This window comes from Acomys russatus, chromosome 20, assembly GCF_903995435.1.
Source record: "Acomys russatus chromosome 20, mAcoRus1.1, whole genome shotgun sequence".
Taxonomy (NCBI): domain Eukaryota; kingdom Metazoa; phylum Chordata; class Mammalia; order Rodentia; family Muridae; genus Acomys; species Acomys russatus.
In genome coordinates, this window is record NC_067156.1 from 44,578,706 (window position 1) to 44,604,558 (window position 25,853).

At 42.6% G+C, this 25,853-nt stretch overlaps 1 protein-coding gene across 1 annotated transcript in view; it reads left to right on the top strand.

Moving 5' to 3' along the window:
- Positions 1-25,633, top strand: part of Ccdc192 (coiled-coil domain containing 192) — a 198,431-nt gene extending 172,798 nt beyond the window's left edge. Inside the window, exon 7 of the mRNA XM_051163366.1 lies at positions 25,291-25,633. Coding sequence (XP_051019323.1) covers positions 25,291-25,598 — 308 coding nt within the window. The 3' untranslated portion in view covers positions 25,599-25,633. The remainder of the gene's footprint in view (positions 1-25,290) is intronic.
- Positions 25,634-25,853: the final 220 nt, after the last annotated feature.

The window sequence follows — 25,853 nt, forward strand, 5'->3', positions numbered from 1 at the left end:
TCCTGCCGTGACAGCCCCACCGGGATCACCAGGTTTACCTCCAACCTTGAACCAAATATAAGTCTTAAGGTTGCTTTTGTCAGAATATTTTGCCCCCAACAACAAGAAAAGCAATTTAGATTAAACAGATGTTTTCTTCTTATCCCCACTGAACTGATGCTTGAGGGTTTGGGGGGAGAGGAGAGTTGCAGAGGCAGTTTTACTTTATGTTTCCAAAGAAACAAAATGTTTTAGCAAGTATATCAGAGACACTGAGATCTTAAAGTCTTCTAGGAAGTCAACAGTGTTCGAATACCGGGCAACCTGATGGGTTCTCAGCAAGAGAGCCCTCCAGCCTCTTCTCACTTATGTACTTATTTGACTGTTTCTATTTTGTAGAGAGGAAGTTGGACCCAGGGCCTCACCCATGCTAAGTAAAAATCCTGTGTGAATTTTCCAGAGATAGCATAATTTAAAGGACAAAAATCAGTAGTTTGGAAGTCTAACAGAAAAAGGAATATGAGTCTCAGCAGTTAGCCTAGGCTGATTGTGTGGGAGCAGGGATTCTTTAAACAACATGAAAGCCCCAGGGAGCCTGGGGTCTGCAATACACATGAAGAAAAGACCAGTGGAGGACTCACATTTCTACCTGCCCTGTTGCTTTCTATTAGAAATGGAAGTGAGGTCTGGGTCTCAAAGCCAGATGTCAGTATTCTAGTTCACTCTGATGTGCTTATTATGTCTGTTTTAAAATGCAGGCAGAGACTTAAGGCTTCCTAGAGACCCCGCAGAAGGGGGCTGTGAGAAGAATTTTCTCCTAGATCTCCAGAGATCAGGCGTAGTTAGCAACAATAAGATCTAGAGCTTGTGATCTGCCTGTCCCTTCTGGAAATAGGACCAGATGAACGTCCTGAAGACCACCCAGGTCTTCCGCCAGTATACTGTTATCCTGCAGTAGGACACTTGGAGGACTGAACACTGTCACCACCAAGCTTCTTGGTTTCTTTACTCCCCTCTGGTAGAGTTAGGTGGGAAAGTCACTAAGAAGCTGGACAGAGGGGACACTGTGACCTCTGCCAAACTTGAGCACTTTGACCTCTACTTAACTATGTATCTTATATAAACGTGCATAGAGATAGGGCAGAAATTAAAACGATGGGTGAGGGGGATTATTCCGACTTGAAAAAAAAAGTTCCAAAGTCAAAATAAATGTTCCTTGGAAATTATAGCAGAGAGAACAAGTAGGAGGGAGGATTGGCCTCGATAGTGAATGTCACGGAGGAAATGAGGTTCACATTGCTCAGATCTGGAAAGCTGATTGGATCAGCATGTTTATAAATCAGGCGATATACACGCTTGTTTCATAAATCTTGACTCACAGAGTCACAGATTGAAATCACTGCTATGCTGCCTACGCAACCATGGCAGGTCTATGATGCTTTGTCTGAATCTCAGGGGCCCGGTGTTTCTCAGAATTCAGAGTTTCTCAAATTGGAAAGGCAACCAGGTAGAGCCTGGGACAACATTCCATCATCAAATACAGCAATATTTACACTGGAGAGGATGTGTAAGCACTGTAAATAGCCTCCCTGTTCAGATCGAGTTCTGTGGCCAAATAACTTGAGATCAGGTCAGGTCGGGCTTTCCAAAGATGGGCTATGCAAAACTTTGACTCCTAGAGCTTTAGCCATTGGGAATCTGCAAACCAAGGCTAGGAATTGAGGCCTTGTACAAATGAGAACTGCTCAATTGCACCACAAACAGCACATCAGCTGATCCTCAGGAAAATGGAGCAAGTTAAAGAATGGGTTTAGAAGCCTACATGGGCAGTAACTATATTTAACATCTCTTGAGCAGTTAGTATGCGCCAGGCACTAGCTTAAGTTTTAAAATTTCTTAATGTATTTTTTTAAATAACCTACAAAGTATTAGGTATTATTATGACATTTCCAAACAAATATTGTTTTAGTTAAATACATTTCCCCATATTCCTCAGCCCCCTTAAACTTTATCTTGCTCCAGAATCCCCCTCTTTAATTTCATGTATATCCTTTTGCCTTCTAGCCTCTATCCTCAACATCTCTTTTGGAGTCCTTTTTAACTGTCAGGCTTTACTTCTATTTATTCTCTCTCTCTCTCTCTCTCTCTCTCTCTCTCTCTCTCTCTCTCTCTCTCTCTCTCTCTCTCTCTCTCCCTCTCTCATATATATATATAATATTATACATTAAACTATGGTCCAAAATAAGAATGTGTAATTTTCATCTTCATAAACTTGAATCACTTTGATAGAATATTTTCCTGAAAATCTCAAAATTGTATCATTCCTTATACCTTAGTAAGCTTTCATTGTGTATATGTACCAGGTTTTCAATATCCATCTATCTGTTGATGGAATTCTTGGCTGGTTCCACTTAGCTGCTATTGTGGACACAGCAACAATCAGCATGGATGTGTAAGTGCCCTTGCAGTAGTGTGTGAAGTCCTTTCCGTGTGTACCCAAGAGTGGGATCCTGGGTCATACTGTGTTCCGGTTTGCTTTTCTATGCTTGTGATAGAGCACTGACCAAAAACACCTTGGGGAGGGAAGGGCTTGTTTCACTTTACAGCTTGCAGTTGTTTGCGAAGGATGTCAGAATAGAGGAAGGACCTGAAGCAGACGCCAAGGAGAAACATTGTTTCCTGGCTTGCTCCTGCCGCTGTGGCTTGCTCCTGCCGCTGTGGCTTGCTCCTGCCGCTGTGGCTTGCTCCTGCCGCTGTGGCTTGCTCAGTCTTTCTTCTACAACCTAGGCCCACCAGCCCAGAGGTGGACCCTCCTCCCTCAGTGGCCTGGACCCTCCCACATTAATCATCAAACAAGAAAACACCCCCCCCCCCCGAGACTTGGGACCCTCCCAATTTGAAGAAGACATTTTCTCAATCGAGGTTTCTTCCTCCCACATAACCACAGCTTATATCAAGGTGATAAAACAAACAAACAAACAAACAAACAAACAAAAGCAAAACCTGCCAGCACTCATGGTAGTTTTTTATCTTTTCATTAACTAAGTTTGACAACATATTCTTACAGAATGTATTGCGATCATATTCAGTCCCCTTCACCCTCTCATCCTTCCCAGTCTTTAACCCCCCTTCCTCCCAGTTAGTCCCCTAGGAATCTCTAGGTCTTTTAAAGAATGTATAATATGTAGTATCCGATGTGCATAGAATGCGCTTTGTTCTTATTCAACCACTATCCTCTCCCCTACAAGTCCTCCGCTACCCCCACCACCACTTCCAAACTTCCTGTGTTGTTTGTTTGTTTGTTTCTGAAACGTACTAAGTTCAGTTAGTGCCACATGCAAAGAAGGCTAAGTCTCCCATCTCCAGCAGCCACTGTTGGCTAATAGTTCCTCACATAAGGATGGGACTTCATGAGTTCCACCTCCCCCCCGACCCCCGCCCCGATTCATTCAGAGATTTTGGCTCACTTGATAGTCTGCATGCAGTTTTAGCCACGGCAAGTCTGTGTGCAATGACGCTACCATGTCCAACAAATACCATTTCTCTATAGGCGTCTCTTTCATTTCCTTTAACTATTACTGTCTTTGCGCCCCTCCCTCCAGCAATGAGCTGAGACCTGGGAGAAGGTGTGATGCAGATTTCCCTTTTAGAACTAAACACCTCCCACTCTCTCATTGTATATTAACCAGTTAGAGTCTCGGTATGAATTTCCATCTATTGCAAAAAGTTGAGAAATGCACTAATTGATGGGCAGTTTATTGCTGTGTTCATTTTGCATAATTAAAAATTTTAATTTGAATTTATCCTCTAAGTCTCTTAGGAAAGCATTAGACATCCTGGTGCAGTACTTATAGACCTGTTGCCAAATGAGAAAATGGATGACAGCAAGTAACTGGAAAGGACCAAATTTAACACATAACTCACTCTATTCTCTCAATACTAAAATTTTATAATTGAAAGTAGCAGTCTGGGCATATTCTTTTTGACATTAAGAAATTAAGGGATACATTTTACATTTTAAAGTTTTCATTTAGGAGTTTCTTTTTTGCATTTGCAAACATCTGTAATTCATTATCTGGAAACTGAGCTGATTAGCAGATTATTGGCACATAGAAAGCTTTTGAATAATGTAAGAGAAATGAATCGTTTTAATTTTCCTTAATGGAAGTGTTTTGGTGTTTTGTTTTGTTAATCCACAGAGCCAAACTTAGTACCTTGTGCATGAATTCACACTATGTGAGATGAATGAATGGTTCAGATCTCTATCCACTCCCACCCCGCCTCACCCCTCCTCACCTCGCCTCACCTGACCCCACCCCATCCCACCCCACCCCACCCCACCCCACCCCACTCAAATCAATGTCTCCTTCAGGAAAGCCAACTTACAGCATTCAGTTTATTTACACTTTCCTCTTGCTTTATAATTCTCTTTTACAAGTTCATATGAAATCAGCTTTGTTTGTTTGTTTGTTTGCTTGCTTGCTTGCTTGCTTGCTTGCCTCAGATGTAAGTGTGGCACTAACAGCAAGAATGGGCTCACAGCTTTGTACTGAGCTGAGTTCATTTCTAGGACTGGCCTCTTCCCATTACAGTTGGTATCTTAATGTATGTGTAGGTATAACGTTGCCATATACATGGAAGGTGTTGCACATTCAGAATGGATTGTTCTAGAAGCCTTTGGAAAATGATGCTGCCCATCTAGTTTTACCACTCCAAATCTTGGCTTGTCGGGGCTAGGTTGTTCTTTCTGATTCCCATGCCTATAGCTGAAACATTGTTCACTCAGAACTTCGACATGGTAAAAAGAGGGAAAGTGCTTATAGACACACTATAGCCAAAATAGATAGTATTTCTAAGTTTGCCTGGCCCAAGATGTGTAGTTGCAACACCATTTGGAAAGACAAACAGCAGTCTTTTCAGCTGGTCTTAGCTCACCTGAGACTTGTACTTTAGGAAAGGCATCTGTCCCATCAATGTCCTAAAGAATAGAAGCACAGAACAGCAAAAGCAAGCGGGGGTGGGGGCAGGGTGGGGAAGCTGTGGGAATGAGGTGACCCAGCAGAGGATGCTCTGGGGAACACTGGCCTAATACAAAGCACAATGCTCTCCTGGAAAACCCGTGTTCTGGTATAGAACTTCAAACAACTACATGCTTAAATGTAGATGCTACTAAGTATTTCTGGTTTCTTTTGATGTTTTTGATATCTTCAAATGATAGCCATCAAAGCCAAATGTGAACCTTTTGTATAAAATTTTGTATACAATTTTACCATCTGAAATAGTTAACTGAATTACTCCAATATTAAAATCTCACAATGACTAGCCTCTTAATCTTCATCAAAACAAATTGAGTATATCTGAAATCTCTGCTTATTCCACCAGGATTTTTATTATACTGCTTTGGATTTCACTACACATTTTCTACAATTTTGATTTTTTTTTTAATTTTATTTTATCTTATTTTAAGGCATCTTCTAGAAACAGTTGTTCACCTTACTGAAACTCTCACTAGGAAAATGCCTACAATATGGGACTCATATTGTGGCTTCTTAATTCTCTTCACTTCTGTCCGCACATTATTGGTATAAATTGCATCGTTTAAACACATGACCATAAGCTGAAACAAAAACGGCATGGGTCCTTCACTGGCGCTGAGATAATCCTGTAACCTAAATGGAACAACGAGAGAGGACATCATCTCTGAGGCTTATACCAAAGACAAGCTGCCTGGTTTCCTGTGATCAATGCAGTAATAGGTTCCCTTTGACATTGGATGGAAATGTCTGTCTCTATAAGACAGCGACAATCATCTATCTCCCAAAAGAGTTGAGGGTTTCAGAAGAACCTGGCATTGTAAAGAATGAGCAGAGAGACCAGACGAAGCCAATTCACACTGCTACCTCAAGTCTTGCCTGGAGCCAGCTCACACTCTTCATTACTTAAACCAGTTTGGCACAGGCTCTCAAATTGTTTGAACAAAAATAGCTTTGAATGATAATAATATACACCGTTATTGGCTTTTAATACATAAAACAATTTTGTTCGCTGCGGCAGACACTATTAGTCACCTACACAAAAAATGCCATTCTTTTTCACTACCAGAACTCCAGTCTTACTCATAAGTTAAGCAAACACTATGTTTTAGGAATTTTCCTTACACAACACAGAATGTGGATGTTCATTAGCCATGCCGATCATGGGGGATCTTTCTTAAGACTGCTTTAGGAATACTCTAAAATTATAAGGCATATCCCTAGTATCTCTCTACAAGCATATATAATAAAGAGGATGGGGAGGAAAGGGACTATGCCAGCGTGCCAGCATCATGGGAGTTTCTTTACCACTTACGTGGGAGATGAGACAGGATTCTCTCTTCTCCTCCAACTTTTAGATAAAGCTCCTTGAAGAATGCAGTGACCTTGCAACTAGGCCAGAAATAAGAGAAGCCACAAAATGAACTACCCCTGGAGTTCCCCAAATTCACCTATATGAAATACTAACTTCCCTTTGTCTAAGTTGTTGATAGATGGGCCATCTTATATGTAGCTCAATCAATAAAGCCACGTATTAATTTTCTGAGGCTAACCTTAAGTATAAAATCAACTTACTCACTTGATTAAAGACAACTTGAATATGGAAAGGAGACATATTTTATCAACTTTAGGCAAACTTTGCCATTCGAAGGTGTTATTTATTTGGCTCTAAGAATTAAGTTGGCCAATTACCATATAATATAGATTAAATTTAAGCAATTTCTGCATCTTAAGCTAGAGCTAAAAGGCTGGGTTGCTGAAATGAATGTATGCTCTAAGTCTTTGTTTATCCAGGTGGTTAGAGCCAGAGGACACTGGGAGGGCCATCTTGGAAAGTAGCCAGAACAAATGCCCACAAGTCTTAATGGCAACTGTGCTGCTAATTCCTAAGATTCTTACATTTGCTAGATCATAAGCCAGTAATAGATGGAAACATAAGTGAATTAGACACCTGGACTACTGTGTTGTTCCTCTTTTGCTTTTTAAAAATGAAATATTTTATTAAGAACTGAAACCATGGATAAGATGAATTATAGTCATATTTGTCCCCTAACTCCTCCTAGATTCACTTCCACTCACCACCCCTCCCAACTTTGTGTCACCTCTTTTTATAATTCACGAAGTCTGGTTTAATACCTTCCATATACTCAAAGAAGTAGGGTCATCCAAAAGCACATGGTTGAGCGACTGTCATTCCGGTGCCCAAGGTCTGCCTCTTCCCTTCAGGACATTCAGGCACTTGTGTATACAAATATTGGACTCACAGGAATGATGCTTAGCTGGGTGGATAGGTCAACAGGATCCTGATTCAGCAGTGAGTGCTGGGGTCACAGTCTCTGATTAAATTTTTTCAGTAATACAGCTCTCCTTATTGGAGAGAATAAGGCCTATATAAACCTTGGGGAAGTGAGTAGGGGCTTTTAGGTGAGTATACATCATTGGCTTGGGCTATGGCACTGAGAATGCTTCATTTACACTTGGAGAGGAATTCCAGGGGCTGACTGGACATATCCTAGTCCCCAGGCTACATGACTACTACTTAGAATAGAGGAGGTGGGGGTTGCAATGCCATGTGCACTGGGGCATGCAAGCACAAAAGAGAGAGGGAGTGATCCTTACTCCTGATGGTCTCAAGATTGAGATTTTGGGGATTTGGACACATCCAGGTTGCAAAGTTCACTATGCCTAGCAAGCTACCAGGGGCCCACACTATTAAAAGATGAGTATATCTCCCCTAGAATCTATCTACTGTCAATAACTCCTCAGCTGTGGAAGGGGGTCATAAGCCCCTCTTTCTTCCATGCTGAGCTGTTGAATGGTTTGTTCTTGAACAAGTCTGGTGCATATAACCACAGCATTTGTAAGTTCAGTGGCTCTGCAAAGTCTAGAAGGCCCTGTCTCACTGGCAAGATTCTTTAATAAGAATGGCCCCCATAAGCTCATATATTTGAATGCTTAGTCATCAGGAAATGACACTATTTGGGAAGGATTAGGAGGTGTGGCATCACCGGAGGAAGTGTGTCACTGGGAGTGGGCTTTGAGGTTTCAAAAGCCCATGCTAGGTCCAGCCTCTTTTTCTTTCAGCCTACGGATCAGGATGTACCTCTTAGCTATTTTTCTACCACCACACCTGCCTGCCACCATGCTGCCTGCCATGATGATAATGTACTAAACCTCTGGAACAACAAGCAAGTCCCTAATTAAGCTCTCTTATAAGAGTTTTCTTGGTCACAATGTCTCTTCACAGCAACAGCATGGTGACTAAAACACTCTCTCTCATACTTCCTGAACTTTGTCTCTTATGATCTTTCTACACTCTCTTCCTCAAGCCTCCTTGAACCTTGTGAGGAGTTAGGATGATATTAGAATCCTATTTGTTGGTGATCACTCTACAGACACCTGGTCTCTATAATTTGACCAGTTGTGAGTTTTTACGTTAGCTACCAGCGACTGTACAAAGAAACCTCTCTAATGAGGTCTAAGACCTGCACTGATCACTGAGTAAAGAGATGCATACTTAGAGGGCAATTTAATGCCATGTCCATTTAGCAAAATAACAGTAGTGGGTTCACCCCCAGAACCTATTTCTTGAGCATAACATGTTCTTGGTCAGATTTATAGTATCAGGCATGCATTTCCTGCTGTGGAACTTTCCTTAAATCCAATTAGAAAGTGGTTGATTACCCCCATAGCTTTCATGCCATTATTATACCAATGGGCATATCTTAAAATGCTAATCATTACTGTAGCACACAGAGTTCACAACTGGGTAAGGCTGTTATCCTAATTTGCTTTCTATTGCTCTGATAAATACCATGACCAAAGGCAACTTGGGAAAGAATGGGTTTATTTGTCTTACAAATTGTGATCACAGTCCATTACTGATCATTAACCAAGAAAATGCCAACAGACATGCCAAAGGCTAATCTTACAGAGGGAGGCATTTTCAAAATTAAGGTCACCTCCTTACTGATGATCCTTACTTGCATCAAATTGAAAGAAAAATGAACCATTAATACTGTTGATGACTTTTCTCACCCCCACAGCCTACATAGCATCTCCTGGTACTATAAAAGTTAGCCAGTGTGGAGAAAACATCCTCGTCAGCACCTACTTAATCTCTCCATGGCATGTGATCAGAGCATGTGGTGTTTTCCATAATAGGATCCTACCATTAAGTTCTGGTGGGCCACTAAGAGCAATGGCCTGTGTTACTTAGGGGGCATTCCATTTTTTGAGCAGTAGGAATCTTCCATAATCACACGGGCATGTTGTGAAGTAAGAAAAGGAGATGCTGGTGACACAATGATTACACAGAAATGGCATCGGTGGCAAGATTGTAACATAAGACACAACACCTATGCCCCCTCACTTTAGCTACGAGACCATTGAAACAAAAGACCTCAAGAAATTGACATTTCCCCCAGGAAAGGCTAAACCCTGGGTGCCAGACAGAGCAGAGACTTGCCTCCCAAGAAAAGACTCCGTATATTTCTGCAACTCATGTGACTACCTTGCAGGAGAGACTAGACTTGAGACAAGCATTGTCCAATGAGTCAATCATAAGAGGGGATACGGCTTGATTATGCACACACTTGCCATGTATTTAAACCTCCTGAAAGTTCCCTGAAGACAGGCTTGGGTATCACCATACTCCCGCCTCGATTGTTCTTTTTAATGTGACCATATTGAATAAGTCATTCTCTGTTTTTCCATTTTGGTTGTCTCTTGAATTAGCATAATGGGGACAAGTGGCAGAGACAAGGCTTTGACCATAGAAACTTCAGTAACAAGATGTAATGTAAGTCTCGAAAAACAAAAACAAAAAAGTTGCCTACACACTGCAAATATGCATTCATACAGAGATTCTAGGGGCATCCAACCAAAATAATGAAGAAAAATATAATTATTTAGCTTATTTATAATTTGGCATCCAGACTCACATAAAGCTAGATGTAGTAATATAGATTTGTAATGCAGGCACTCTGTGGCAAGACGGGAGGCAGAGCCAGGAAGATCCCTTGGAATCTCTCAGGACGACTAGTACAGATAGTGGCACCCAAAGAGACTGTCTCAAAGTTGAAGGCAGTGACTGGCACAAGAGCTTGTCCTCTAATCCTGACCTTCACATGCATGTCATGTATGAACTATATACACATACATACATACATACATACATACATACATACGTGTCCACCACACATACAGTGGTTAAAATAGTAGTAAATAAAATATATAAGGAACACAAGCAAATGAATTCATTTATGGAAGTTGCTTGATATATTATTTTCCTGATTTTAATTTCCAATATATTTCAAACATATACAACGAAACATTTGATTTCAACACAAAAGTGTTTTGCTAAGTATTTTATCAATCCTCTACATATTTTTGTACTTCTGTAAAGTGCTTTGGATTTAAGGCCATGCTGAAAATAATTAGCTTTGATAATGTTCTCAAAAAAAAAAATGTAACTTACCAGATAAAGTAGAAAACTAATAGGGAAATATCTATGAGAATTACCATTTCTAATGAATACGAGGAGGTTTTGTAAAGAAAGGAAAGCTAATTTGAGCTCCGTTGGGAGAGTTTTATCTATCACTTTTGAATTATCTCATGTAATTTCAAGATGAAATTACATCTTGAAGCTGGAAAAAAAAATCAAGCTGATAAAATTGGAATAGCACTCCACGAGGAGTGGGAATTGAAACAACTGTGTTCTAGAAGATACCCTCAAGAGCAGGGCATTTGTTTCTGTTTTATTTTAAATAGTAGTTTATACTGTGAACGTTTCGTACACTTACACAATGTACATTGATCATACCTGTCCACCACTCCACCCTCCCAGTGTTTCCAGCCCTGTCTCTCACCTACTTTTTTTCTGCTTGTGGAAGAACATGCCTATAACCCCAGTGCTGGAGAGGTAGAGTCAGGATGATCACATGTTCCAGGTCATTGACAGCTGAGGAAGTTCGAGGCCAATCTGGGCTATATAAGAGATAAAGATGATGGTGGTGAAACAAGGTGTTTTTATGCTGCCAATTGAATATGGCACTGCACACTTCTGGCCATTTCTTACTATTTTATTAAGCCATCAGGAAGTTGCGCAAAATAAAAGTGACACAGCAAAATGTTAATGAAAATGAAGTCTAGCTAGTGTGGTAGTGTATACTGGTAATCCTAACACTTAGGAAGCAGAGACAGGAGGATTCCACATTCAAGGACAGCATGGACTACCTAGGGAGTTTAAAACTAGCTGCATGATTTCAAAAATCATAAAGAAAAAAAAAAGAGGCAGGGAGGGAGGGAGAGAGGGGAGGGAGGGAAGAAGGGAGGAAGATGTTACACTGGAGAGAAGAGTGGGGAGCAGATCTGGCTTGCTTGCACCTCTCCTCTCCAGTGGGCAAAGGTACTCCCATTTGTTACGTCAGCTCAGCCACTGGTTCTCATACACTTGGGCACTCATCATGTCTATCCCTCTTTGTTACTTTTTCCTTGTTCCCTTCTGAATCAGTCCCTGTGTACTCCAAGAATAAATGTCCAAGTGCTCAAGCATGTCACTCAAAGCCCATGGTATCATCTTATAGATGAACCCCAACACCAGCTTGCTAGTCCTGCATCTATTATATTTCCATAAAGTTGTGAAAGCAGGATGGAAGACAGCATTCAGAAACTACAGCTCAGTACCCATAGAGATTGATATGTGTGTGTGTGTGTGTGTGTGTGTGTGTGTGTGTGTGTGTGTGTGTGTGTGTGTAGTCCCTGAACACATAGTGTCTGAATAAGAATTATACAGACATGGAAAACTTAGAACCCACCTTTTCTAAACAGCATTGACTTCTCAGCTGGACCCACAGGGTAACTAAAAGAGAATGGAAGATTCACATCTCTGCTTTCACCCTGTCTATCTGTCCCTTTACTTTGCTCAAGGGACAGAGATAGTAATCCCCGAAGTGCAGTTATCTTGAGCTCTTGAAAGAGTAATCCCTTGCAGGTCAAAATAAGCACCAGATAAGGATGATAACCCATGAGGCAAGAGGCTGCACCCTGGAACGTAAGTGATCACGAATGTGGTCTCTCAACGGATGACAGAAAGACAGGAATGTGGACTTCCAGAAAGCATGTTTGCAGAACCAGAACCGAGAGAGTGTTGGGTGCAAGCACACCTTGGCCAGGGCCACTTACTCATGTTACCTCTTGCCCTCAGCTCCTTTTACTCCTCTAAAGATGGCCTTGTGGTCACGGGTTCTCTTTATCTGCTCATCTTCTCAATGGGCCCACAGTAGATGAATCTCCTTTCTCTGCTTTTCATCAGTATCTGGTTCTTTAATGTGCGGTTGGGACACATAGCTAATTCCAGTATGATGGGGCTGCTAGAGTCCCAGATTTTGTCTTTAAAAATTCCATGTATTCAGCGGGGGGGGGGGGGGGGTTGTAGAAGTGGATTCTATACCTAACTTGGATAAAAATAGACAAACTAGTAAACAATTAGAAATTTGAATCAATAGGACTTTGTGATAAGATGGATAGAACTGCAGCTCAATGCATGTTCAAGGCCCTGGATTCAATCTCCAGCACACACAAACATACACATAGACACACACACACACACACACACACACACACACACACAGTAGATGGAAGAGGCTAGGAGTACAGAAGAAATATAAAGTAATTCCAGGATTCTAATTTTAGCAAATGGATGCATGATGGTATCTCAACATAAATCTTCATGGTCTACACGAGAGGTCTGACCAATAGTTGTAAACGTGGCCACCATTTGTTGTAATAAATTCCAACCAATACACAGAAGTGAAATAAATTACCTGAAGAGAGAAATGAAGTTTAGAAGTAGGAATGTAAGACTGTCAGTTGTAGTAATTGCTCTGAGAAGTCCACATAATATGACTAAAAGTGTAGCAGAAAGTTTGAAAGAGAAACGCCCATGCCGTGGAAGTCAAAGAAAGAATGTGCTGTCAACAGGTGTTGGGTTTAGGGGTCAAATTAGATGATCGTGAAACAAGTCCACTCAGTTTAGTGGCATCAGTAACTCACATGGCTAAATTTAACATAATAATTAAAAGCAAAATCCAGGGTCCCAGCATGGTGATGAGGCATGCCTGGGGTCAGCACTGGAGAAGTTGAAGCCAGCTTGGGCTACAGTGAAAGACTTTTTCAAATAAATAAAACCTCAAAACAAAATAAAAGTCATGTTACCATTGGGGTAACAGACAAATATTAGGAAAGCCAGGAACAGGACATAGACATAGAGAAGAGGAATCTAGAAGCTCCACTGAGGTGACTGAAGAATAAAGGGTTCTCTGTCCTTTTAAAGACAGCAGGAGTAAGTCTAAATGTCAATTGTGTGGAACCATTAACGTTTAGAAAAGAGGCAACAATATCTTAAGATTCCACAGGAAACAGAACACCTTGAGACCCAGAACTTTCTAGATTTAGAGAAGCCTTCAGCACCCTTCAGTTAAAATGCCAGAGCCTGAGCAGTAGCTGCCCACCTGGGTGAGATTTTGGGCTCACTACCACACAGTGGTACATTAGTTTGCCCTCGATTGATTTCCTATTGCAGCTGTGACAAATGAGCACAAACTCAATAAGTTAAAGCAGCCCAATTGTATTACGTTTTAGTTCTGGAGGTCAAAAGTTCAAAACAAGTGAATCTGGCCTATAGTCAATGTGCCAACAGGCAATGGGGCTGTGTCCGTACTAGCAGTCCTAAAAACAGGATTCTTGGAACATTGCAGTTTCTATAGGGCAATTAAACATCTTGACTGAATACCTTTCTTACCTGCAGAGCCAGCAGTGTAGTGTATCATTTTTTTTTTCTCAACACTGTGACCAAATATCTGACAAAGCTCCAGTTAGGAAAAACAGGCTCCCAGTCCTGGCCTCTCTGAAGGCTCTACTTTCCCTGGTCCCCATCCAGAGCTCCCTAGCCTTTGCTCTGTCACCTTGTGAAGGGCAGCTGCAACACACGTCTGTTGCTCCAAGACTGGCCTACTTCCCCTGCCTTCCAAACTGTGATGAACTGAAGCTCTCTGAAACTGTGAGCCAAGTAAGGCGGCCTCCTCATCCTCGGTTGTTTCTGCTGACGAGTCATCTCATCAATGATGTAAAAGTAACTCACAGGGCAAAGTGTGGGACCTTGGCAACATCTAGCTACTTGAACTCCTCCCTTCTTCCTACCACTGAGCAGCTCAGGAAGGTTTTGAATATATTCATTCCTGTTGAAGTTGTGGTTATGTTAGGCTACCTACAGAGCTGACAGTAGGCACAAAACAAGAAAACAAGTGTTAACATGGAGAAACATGGAGACACATGCAAAGCTCAAAGAAGGCTAGACAAATGAAACTTATACAGGCTTAAGACAATAGGGGTTAGGTTCCAGAAGAGGTGGAGGTTGGAGCAGGCTTTCGAATGCTGAAAGGGCAAGTCTTCAGAGAAGAACTGTTTTGTTAGAAGAATTGTCCCAATAAAATATATCTCTGACGATCTCTGACTGGACACCATGTCAGGTCCCCACCCCCACCACCCTCTCTTCCCCTCCCAACCTCTCCCTCAGAAAGGATCCTTTCTAGGCCAAAAGAATACCAGACAGAAAAGCTTATTTATGGGCACTGGCTCTTATACCACCAATGTGAATTTCTTTTTAGATACTGATTTCATTTACAAGATGAAGAGCTGGTTCTGTTGGTGATCTGTCTGAATAGTCACCAAGAAATGTGTGGAAGATTTACATCTCAGGATGCCATTGTTAGGCTCCCACACCAACCTGTGCTAGATTTGCGTCATCAGCTGTGATATATTCTTATTGCTTTTCCACCCAACTTCCCAAGCTGACACCAAGGTTTCACTCCATCTTTCTGTGGTAACGTCCTTAGGTCTTTTGGAGGACTTATGATCTGAATCCAGCAAGCTTTAGGGAAAAAGGGACTCACTCATGAAATCCAGGAAGTCTTGTTTCCATCTCAGGTGTGGTTCTCACTTCCTCTGCCCTGTGGAGCCTCTCTCTCTCTCTCTCTCTCTCTCTCTCTCTCTCTCTCTCTCTCTCTGTCTCTCTCTGTGTGTCTCTGTCTCTCTCTGTGTCTCTGTCTCTCTCTGTCTCTGTCTATCTCTCTGTGTGTCTCTCTTTCTCTCTGTCTCTGTCTCTCTCTGTGTCTCTGTCTCTCTCTCTGTCTCTCTCTCTGTCTCTCTCTCTCTCTCTCTCTCTCTCTCTCTCTCTCTCTCTCTCTTTCTCTCTCTTTCCATCCCTCATGGGAAGAGACTCCCCTGAAGAGAACGGAAATGAATCCTTCAAGCACAAAAACAGAAACAAACAAAAGCAAAACAAAACAAATCCTCCAACCCTCTTGATTTACTCTAGATACCCTGGAGATAATTTAGTCAAGTAGAAACTGTTGGGATGTTTCTGGGATGCAGTCTAACCAAAGGAGGGCAGAGGCTGAGAGGACCATGGCTACATTTAGTTAGCCAGTAACGTTCAGAAGCTGAGCCCTGTGGCACAGCCAGGGAGAGGCACAAAGAGCAGAATACATGCGATGTCCTTTCTCCAGCTCTCTGAAGTGCAGTCTTGTCAAAAGCTCAACTTACCATGCTTCACACAGGGTAGCAGGAACCTGGCTGACCAGAATCATCTATGGATCTTCTTGAAAACACAGATTCACAGGCATTCTGGGCCACCCACCAGAACAGAATTTCAAGGCTGAAGCCTGGTTTGATGAGGTCCCAGGTGTCAAGCTTGGGAATCAGTTAAAGAGCTTCCAGAATCTAGCCAGATCATCTCAAGGAGGACTGGCAGGTCCTACTTGGTTAGCTCTCCTAACGGTTATATGTTCATTTTTAAGGAGAATAAACTCAGAGATGTTACATTCAGCATTACAGAGTCATAACAGTATATTTTTATTGTTGAATTAATATGTAGCTCCAACACTCAAAAGAAAGACAAGTTGATTTCTCTAAGTTCGAGGCAAGCCTGGCATACATAAAGAGTTCCAGGACAGCCGGGGTTGCATAGAAAGAGCCTGTCTCTAGCTCAATGATCATAAGGAGTGAGTTAATCCAGAAAGAGTCAAATGGTATATACTCACTTATATCTGCACACTAGCCCAAGGTGCATGTCCCATGAAAGTTTTCACTTACCAGGAAACTGGGACAGAGGGGAGGACATCCTATTGGGACTCTAGATGAGAAAAGCATGGGAGAATAGCAAAGTAGAAGGATCCAGAGGGTCCTAGAAACCTACAAGAAGAACATTATGATGCACAGATTTGGGCCTAGGGGTCACTCTCAAACTATGGCATCAGCAAAAGACAATACAGGCCATAAACTTCAAATCCCTACCCAGATCTAGCCAATGGACAGGACATTCTCCACAGTTGAGTGGAGAGTGGGGTATGACTTTCACACATACTCTGGTGCCTCATATTTGACCATGTCCCCTGGAGGGGGAGACCTGGTGGCACTCAGAGGAAGGATAGCAGGTTACCAAGAAGAGACTTGATACCCTATGAGCATATACAGGGGAGGAAATCCCCCTCAGTCACAGTCATAGGGGAGGGGAGTAAGGGGAAAATGGGAGGGAGGGAGGAATGGGAGGATACAAGGGATGGGATAACCATTGAGATGTAAGAAGAATAAGTCAATTTAAAAAAAGAAAGAAAGAGCCTGTCTCAAAACAAAACCAATGAAACAAGTAAAAAGAATTGATATGCCTTCCCAGTGGGAAACCACTCTACCACTTAGAGATTAACAAAGGAAAAACTCTTGAATAACAGCACGTGACTCCAGACTAATGCTCAGAAGGGGGAGCCAGCCCCCGAACAGAAAACCCCTTCAACTTACTTAGTTTCAGGGCCCCAAGTTACACTTGAAGCAATTAAACATGTTTCACAGAGACAGAGATTGCAACATGGTTGTTGAGACAAATTCTATTATGGTGTAAAACTACTGTCATAGCTAACCCTAGACAGACAAGGCTGCTTTGACCAGCAGCTGCTGCTGAGGGTCATGCTGCCTGTCTGCCAGGGAGAATTGCACTCTTCCTGATAAGAGAACCCAGACTTAATAACAGACCTTGTCCCAGTGCTGCCCTGTAGAAGCCTTTGTGTGTCTGTGAGCTGGGAATGGGCCTATGGGCAAGCTGTGAGCCCACACTATTTCATTTTGCTATGGGAATAGAGCTTCATTGGTAGCAATCTTAGTGACCAGATCTTAAGGGAAAGATATTCTCAGCAAACTAAACTTTGATTATGTTAGTTGTACAGTATTTTTTCTGTAGTTTTAAACAAGTCTGGTTAGTGTATTACATACCTTTGAGGGCTCCCTTTGCTAATTTCTACTAAATTTAACTCAGTTTCCTAAGCGGTTAGTATATTACACCAAATTATCATCCAAGTTTCTCCTATATCATCATTACTATTTTAAGGCAGTACTTAAAACAGTTGTTTGAAGAAAACAAAGTGCCAGAGGAAGAAATCTAAATACCATCTTTTAAATTTTATTTGACTTTTATTTCTTGAAATTAAAATCCACTACATAATTTCCCCTTCCTTTTCTTCCTCTAACTCCTCGCACATGACCCCTTGCTCTCTCTCAAATTCATGGCCTCATTTTCTTCAATTGTTAATACACACACACACACACACACACACACACACACACACACACACACACTTATACATATTTACATATATTCCTAAATACATAAGTACAACCTAATCAGTCTGTGTAATGTTACTTGTGTGATTTCAGGGGTGACCGTTTGGTATTGGATAGCCATGCTCTGCTGGATAACCCTGAAAAAGACTATTTCCCTCCTTGCTTTCAGTATTTCTTGATTGTCTGACATTCTTTGTCAAGGGTTGGGGCCCCATTGGATGTCCCTCTTTTGTGTTAGCATGTTTATTGGTGATGTCCTTATTCAGGTCATATTTAGGCAGCCATAGTGTTGAGACCTCATGCGTGTGGCTTCCCTGACATTCTAGGACACACCATCTCAAAGGAGATTTCCTCTTCCTCCAATTCTTACAGTCTTTCTGCCCCCTCTTCCATGATGTTTCCTGGGCCTCCGGTGCAGGGGTTGTGGTGCAGAGCTATCAGTAGGGGGTGGCCACCACACAATCATTTGTTCTTTGTAGTTTGATTTTCCGTAGCTTTCTGAAACAATATCCATCCGTTTCAAAAAGAATTTTCTTTGATGAGGGGTAAGAGCTGTACTTTCCTGTAAGTATAAGGATACATATTTCGGATGCCATTAGGAATTATGCTGGTTTTGTAAAGTGGAGGTTGTAAGCTCTCCTCAAAGACCCACAAACTCACTGGTTCTGCATAGATGACTAGGTTTCCAGTACTAGGCATGATTTCTTCTTTATTGAGCAGGCCTTAAGTCCATCAAGATACATGTGCCACTATTGCACACTAAGGGTTGTTGGGCCATGATATGATCATTGCTAAAGGTCATAGGCATCAGAAAACTGGGTAGGACCACTGGCTTCTTTCTTCCACTGGAAGCTTGCACAGCATCTTCTGAGACCATAAATGCTATTCCTCAGGGAAGAGGCTCTCAGGTCAGATCCTTCAGGTTCTGATGTGCATGTTTCCTCAGCAATGGGGATTATCTTCAGCCTCTGGGAGGCAAACAAGGCAACAGCAATAGTCTATAATGTTTGGGGAGTATTTTGGACTTCACTGACCAAAAACTCAAAAGGGGGCTTCTCATGTCTGACATTGAGGGGTTTTGTTAGGTCATCTATGGCTCTTGGAGAAAGCATTGTCATCCCAGGGGGGTGGGGAAATTTTATTCAAACTACACGTGTATATGTATGCACATAGATTTTTATATATTAGATGCAATTTTAGGTAAATGACTAATAGTCAGATTTTTGTGACTTTTCCAGGCATCCTTACTTTATTTTATTCCCCTCCTTCTCTTTGTGGATTGACCTTCCTCCCTAATAAAAGCTATCTCTGCCCTGTTTTCCCCATTCCCCACTTCAGACCACTTGTCCTTGCCTAGTCCCCTTTCTGATACCATCTTAATGACATAACAAATGATGTCATTGGGCTAGTCCATTCCTATGGTGATTTTGTATTACATGTGCCACTTTTTACCTGGTATGAGGACCTACTATATTAGGGAGCATGGCAGTGGAGGAGATGTATCCTCATGGAGCTTCCATCCTAAGGAGCAAGAGAGACTACAGCATGGTAAAAGTGCTCAGATGCTACCTGTCATTTACATTAAAGCAGGAAGCTGAGACTTGAAGTATTCGACAATGGGAGTTGAAATCATAGGTAAGATGTCCATGGAAAGCCTTACTGAGTGAAGGTACCTTTGTAGAGTGAAGACCTGAAGGAATTGAGGTAGCAAACCATGTACTTATCAGGGCTACAATCAGGCAGAGGTGATGGCAAAAGCCAAGGCCCTGTGGTAGGAACATGCCCAATCTCTTAAGAGTAGAAATAAAGATAGCGGGATGTAGGAGAATTAGTACTGTGTTGAAACTGGAGAGGAACCCAGGTCCCATGGTGTTTCTGTACGCATTTGGGTTATTTAATTTTCTTGAGATTAAAAAGGTCATGGAAGGGCTTTAGGTAAGAGTGGGAAGGCCTTTTGGCGTAGCTCGTGCCTTTATATGAATGGAAGCTGTCTATATTGAAAACAGACCTGATAGCAGAAACAGGGTGGATAAACAGGAGTGGAACGTCTTCCCTCTATACACCGTGCGTTAGTGTTCACATAAATGATGCCTGTGGTGGGTAGTGATTCCACCACAGCTTAGAGAGTACATGAAGAAGAAGATGGGAGTCTTCAGTTCCCTTGCTCCCTTTAACTGTCGGTGTCCTGCGGAGAGAAGCTAAGCACCACATGTGTGCAGCTAGCAGACAAGAGAGCTTTCCCTAACTACTAAGCAGGTCCTAAAAGCTTTCCTATCAGCTAGACCTCGTTCTCTGGTCCTGGAGCCTCCTGCAGCGCTATGGTCAGGATGTGTGCGTGCGCCCTTCCAAAATTCTGCTGAAAGCTAAATCCCAAAGTGCTCATGGACACTTTAGGAAGTGGATAGGTCATGAAAGGGAATGTAATCCCTGCAGTGTAGATGAGGCTTGCTGTCCCACCCACCCCGCAAGGCCAGCTAGAAGGTGCTGTTTCTGAAAAAAGGATCATTCCCAGGCACCGGCCTGGCTTGCAGCCTTAATTCTAGGGCTCTCCTGCTCAGGAACTATTCCAAGTGAGCACCTGTTGAATACAAATTACCCAGCCTACAGTCTTTTGTTGTGGATGCCTGAGTCACATGGGCATCACATCCACCTGGGACTCTGTTGAACACTAAAACAACAATCTCCGACTTCTTCGCTGGCCCCTGGTTTTCCGGCCTTCCATTCCCACAGTGCTCTCAGCCTCTCTCCTGATGCTTCAGGTGAGTTAGATGAAACAGTTGCACGCTTGGGGCTGGAGCATTCCATTGTGCTTGTTTTCTGAGGTGCTTGAGAAAACAGGTAGTTTGTTTGTTTGTTTGTTTGTTTGTTTGTTTGTTTTTGGTTTTGTTTTGTTTTTTTTTAGGCAGAATTTCTCTGTGTAGCCTTGGCTGTCCTGTACTTGCTCTGTAGACCATGCTGGCCTCCAACTCACAGAGCTCCACCTGCCTCTACCTCCCTGAGTGCTGAGATTGCAGGCCACCATGCCTGGCTACAGGTAGATATTTTTAAGATCAGCCTTCTCTTTAGTCTGCAAATGTATCTGACATTTTCTTCTAGAATGCAATCTCATTGCATGGCTGATCATCAAAAACTGATAACAAATATCACACTATATTTTAAGTGACCAAAGCTATCTACGAATCACAGTATGTCTAATTCTTGCTAAATCAGTTAACAAGTGCCAACTTTAAAAGTTTTCTAATTGTGCACAGCTTGGTAGAAGGAAATTGAAAATCCTCTGGAGTCACTTGTCTGGCACCATAGAGACTAGTCTTTGTGAGCAATGAAAACACGGAAGCAATAGGATGGAGTGAACTTCAAGACAATAGCAATCTGTGTGTTTGCCAGTAAAAGACAAGGAGAGAGAGAGAGAGAGAGAGAGAGAGAGAGAGAGAGAGAGAGAGAGAGAGAGAGGGAACCATTTCTTTCAGAGAGTTTTCATTCACAAATGATTATTAAGAAGGAAAACTGGGAGATTTTTGTTTCATTTTTTTTTATTTAAGTGGGAGAGGCATATCCTTACAGGTGTGCCAATTGAGAAACCCAAGTACGACAAAGAGTGAACCTGGACTCCCCGGTGGATGTTGACAAGCACACACAGCTTTCCAAACCAGCCCTAAGTGACTCAGAGTGATGGGCCTTTGTCCAGAGGAGAAGGCTGGCACCGTCTTGGAGGCTGAACAGTAATCCTGGGTGGCTCTTGGATGAGGTATTTAATCACCTCAACGCTGAGTCTTTCTTATTGAGTAAATACTTGGCAGCCTCAGCATCCGCTTAAAAAACAAAGAGAAAAAAATAAACTGTCACAGTGAGTACTCAGTGAGGGTGTTTGTTCATGCTAATCCTGACTGTCCCTTAAGGCTTCTCTTAGGGCTGTCACTCCCATGTTCCATAGCAGAGCATGGCTACCAGAGCCAGCATCACACCATACCCCCTGCTCTGTGTGCAGGGGCTCAATCACTAATTGCCAGAAAAAACATGACTGCCAGCTAAACATGACTGTAGAAGACATTCGTGTCCCAGCTGAAAACAAAGTATGCCACATTGCTGGAGGCATCTGATTCACTAGGCAGTGGTTCTCAGCTCAGCCAGTGCTTGGGGAATGACAGCAGTAAAGAGACTTAAAGGGGACATTCCTCATTAGCAAGGATGTTATAAAGCTATTGACCAGCCGCCCCCTCCCCCATTCAGCATGATATGAACTCACAAACAGAGGTTTTCATCATATAGGCCCTCTGATGTAATATTACACCGTACAGCAGTGGGTTTGCCCTGCTCCCATCTGAGACCGTCCATGACAGCTTTGTATCTGTGCATTATCTCTATACATTAGTGTCCACAGTAATGACAAGTTGTAGACTTTATTTACAGTTCAATGGCTAATATATGAAAAGTGTGAGGGGACACCAGATTAGAGGATTATTGCAGAGCTTTTCAGAATTCCTGTAGTGGCTACAAACAAAAGCAGGTGGCCCTCAAAATGCATTTCAACTCTCAGGTTCTAAGCTATCCCTTTAAATGCTGTTCTCTCTGATATAATCTACTTGGGTACTATTGGTTATTTTTTATATAATTCTTTTTTATTTTAATTGATTATAATTTATTCAGATTACATCCTGATTGTTATCCCTTTACTTGTATCTTCCCATTCCCACCCTCCCTCCCTCTTCCACCCTATTCCAGTACCCTAGACCTCTGAAGAAGGGAACCTTTTCCCTTAACATATGACCACAGCCTATCAGGTCTCATGTGAGCAGCCTGCTTCTCCTTCCTCTGTGGGCCACTGGGCCTCCCCACCAAGGGGAAGTGATCAAATCAGGGGGCACCAGAGTTCATGTCAGAGGCAGTCCCCCACTCTCCCCACAACCGTTAGATCTGAACAGAGGGTCTGGGTTTACTGTATGCATTGTCCTTGGTTGGTGCAACAGTTTGTGTATCTTGTGGGGCACGTTGCTAAGAGTGTGATGACTATGAGGTTATGAATAAGAAGATGGAAATGTCCCAAGGCAGAGGTCACAGTTCTTCTAGCTTTCGGTCCTTCCAGGCCGACACAGAAACGTGAGCAGTCAGGCCAGATGCATTCCTTCCACTGCTGTTGAAACTTCTGCTTATAAGTACCCGTCTCAAGCCTGCATATCCATGCCTCTGCCCCTCAGGGGACACAGAAAAATGATCTGTTGAGAGTGAGGGATCTCCCCCAAAACACCTGTGAGGGCTGAGTAGCTCTGTATAGTCTACACGTTACATGGCCACCTGGATCTCAGAGACTGCTTACCTGTAGGAAATGCCTGCCTGACACTACCCTGAAGGAATATAAGAGCTTCACAAACTCGAGCCATGTGATGTAAACTTCCCAGTAGCTACACTCTTAAATTCAGAACACGTGGATGAAATAAATTTCAAAAGCATGCTTTATCCAGTGCAAGATAGCCAAGTATTACTACTTTAATAATGATCAACAACTAATTAATGAGCTGCTTCACATTTTTCCAAATGTTCTGTGTTCCAAAATTAATGCCTATTTCAAATGTATTGCACATCTCAAACCAGAATTGCCACACCCAATTGCTTACTCATCATGTGTGGTTACTGTAGCTACTAGCAGAGCTCTGGCCAGATGTAAAAAGTAGGGTCCTGGTATGTCAGTAGCTAAGAAAAGCTCCCTGCTGTATGGGCAGCTTTATCTGGGCTAGAGGGCATATGCCTTCTACTTGCCCATCTCTGTGAATTTGTGTCACGTGTATGCCCATGATTGTGGAGGCCAGAAGAGGGTATCAGAGGTTATCACATCCCCTAGGAGATGGACTTTCAGGAGGTTTTTAGCCTCCAGACACATGTGCAGATGAGTAGTGTGTTCTCTGGACCACTGAGTGTCTTCTCAGCTCTTTTTGTTGCTCTTAAGAGAGTTGAACGAGTCATTGTATCCTCCAACACCAGCATTAGGATTTCACATAATGAGAACTAAAATTTCCCACACATCCTTACAGTTTAGTAATTTGTAGTAATAGTTTCTGAGATCAGAAAATGGCTTGGTGTCTCTGCATCTCTGCATGCATCACTTCTGTGACCTGCTGGATGCTGCACATTGTGCCATAGGTGCTCAAGCTTCCATCCAAAGTCCTTCAAGGATGCGTTAATGCCTGCTAACTTTTATTCCCTAGTGATTCTTTTCCTGAACACACACACACACACAGAGAGAGAGAGAGAGAGAGAGAGAGAGAGAGAGAGAGAGAGAGAGACAGACAGACAGACAGACAGACAGATAGACAGACAGACAGACACAGAAAGAGAGAGAATAGCAGGTATAGGTTTACAGCAGTTGTGTGTGTGTGTGTGTGTGTGTAGTAAGAGTCTCATTCTATCACTCTATATACCTCCCTAGCCTAGAACTCATGGCAATGTTCCTGTCTTATCCACTGAGTGCTAGATATACAGACATAAATAATTACATCTGGCTTATACAGAAAGCCTGTTTATCCACGGATGGCAATAGTATGTCAGATGCAGTCCTTGGCTTTGTCTTCACTGGGAATGGGAAAAACAATGGGCTTTGGGTTATATCCACCATTGAAGCCATGTATCCAGATGCTATTGGCTCTGTCATGCCTAAACTGATATCTAAGTCCTTGACGTCTATCCTTTACTGCTTATAACTAAGTCTGCTTCTCACATAACTCAGAGAAGTTTGATGATGAAAATTCCAAGTAAAGAATGGTAAAGAGGATGGCACTTCTGAGGCCAATAATATGGAGTTTGCTCTTCAGAAGCCACATTTTTTGCCTGAATAGTGAGATTCATTTTCCAGGACTCCTGGGGCCAAGGACTCATCCCTCATCTCAATATTGGACCCCCCCCTTCCCTCCTTCAGTTCTCCATCCTCAGCGCACAGACTCACCAATGACCACGATACTGCATAAACTCTGACGTGCTAGAGGACATTCAATTTTATTTTAAAATGCTGACTAGGTTCGAGACCTAAAAGAACTGAACCTCGATGACGAATCCCATGCAAGCAACTCCCTGACTGGGCTTGCATTATATTCCCGGCAACTCTGGAGCACCAAGGGAGGGGGTTGGGGGGAGAATTGGTCTTTGCACACCAACAGCCCCCCCCCCCGAAAGGAACAAGGGCCAAGTTTTGCTATTGTTTTTTACTTAAAAATCTAATTTTAAGCATAGTTTCCTTTATCAAAGCTCTTGAAAATGATTCTTTTGGGGAAATGAAAATATGAAACCTGGGATGGCTGTTGTTTGGGGTTTGTATTTTCAAGGTCGGCTCATTCCCACAGTTAATTGAAAGTTAAGCGCATATATAAATAATAAAATAGAGATTTGGCAAGGACTTGACTTTTCTCCCTCTCCTGAGGCCTCCAAGTTCTTCTTTCACGAGCACCCTGAATTTTTCCCCTCGCGGGATCTAGATTCCGTTCTCAGCGTGTCTTACCCAGATGATGCAACATCTGGGCTGTCTTCCGAGAACGTGAGAAATGAAGCATTTTCATCTTCGCTCCCTGAGTTCTGAGAAGGCCGATGGAAAATGACTTTCCTTTTCGTTTGTTTGCTTTAGCAGCCAACTCAGTGGAGGTGCTCTATGGGGGTCTCCCACCGGTGGAAGAGGGGGACAGAAAGATTAGCCTGATCATGGAGCTGTCCACGCAACTTTCCCTTCAGACTGAGAAGATCACACAGCTCGAAGAAGTCTTAGCAGAAAAGGAAAAGAAGATCGAGGAGCTAGAAGCTGAGCTAGGCTCCCAGCTTCCCCAAGAGGAAGAGAGACTTTCCGAAGACTTGCAAGAGTCCCCTGTTGTATGTGATGCTCCCATTGTATGTGATGATGAAAAGAGTGTTCCTGTGGCCTCTAATAAGGAGTCATAGATTTCCCGTGTGAAAATAATTAAAGTTTATTAGGTGTCATCAAGGTGGAGTCCAAAACCCAAATAATCTGTCAAGGTCAAGCTTGCAGGTTTGAGTACCCGCTACGGTGTTCATGGTAGACGGGGAGCATTCGGAAGCAGACCCCAGAAGAGTCCCTCACTCACTCAGCAGTCACCTAGCCCCACACAAGCAGCAGAATCGTGTGTCCTTTGACATTCCTGGTTAACAGTGGGGGGGGAGGGGCGCACAAAACTA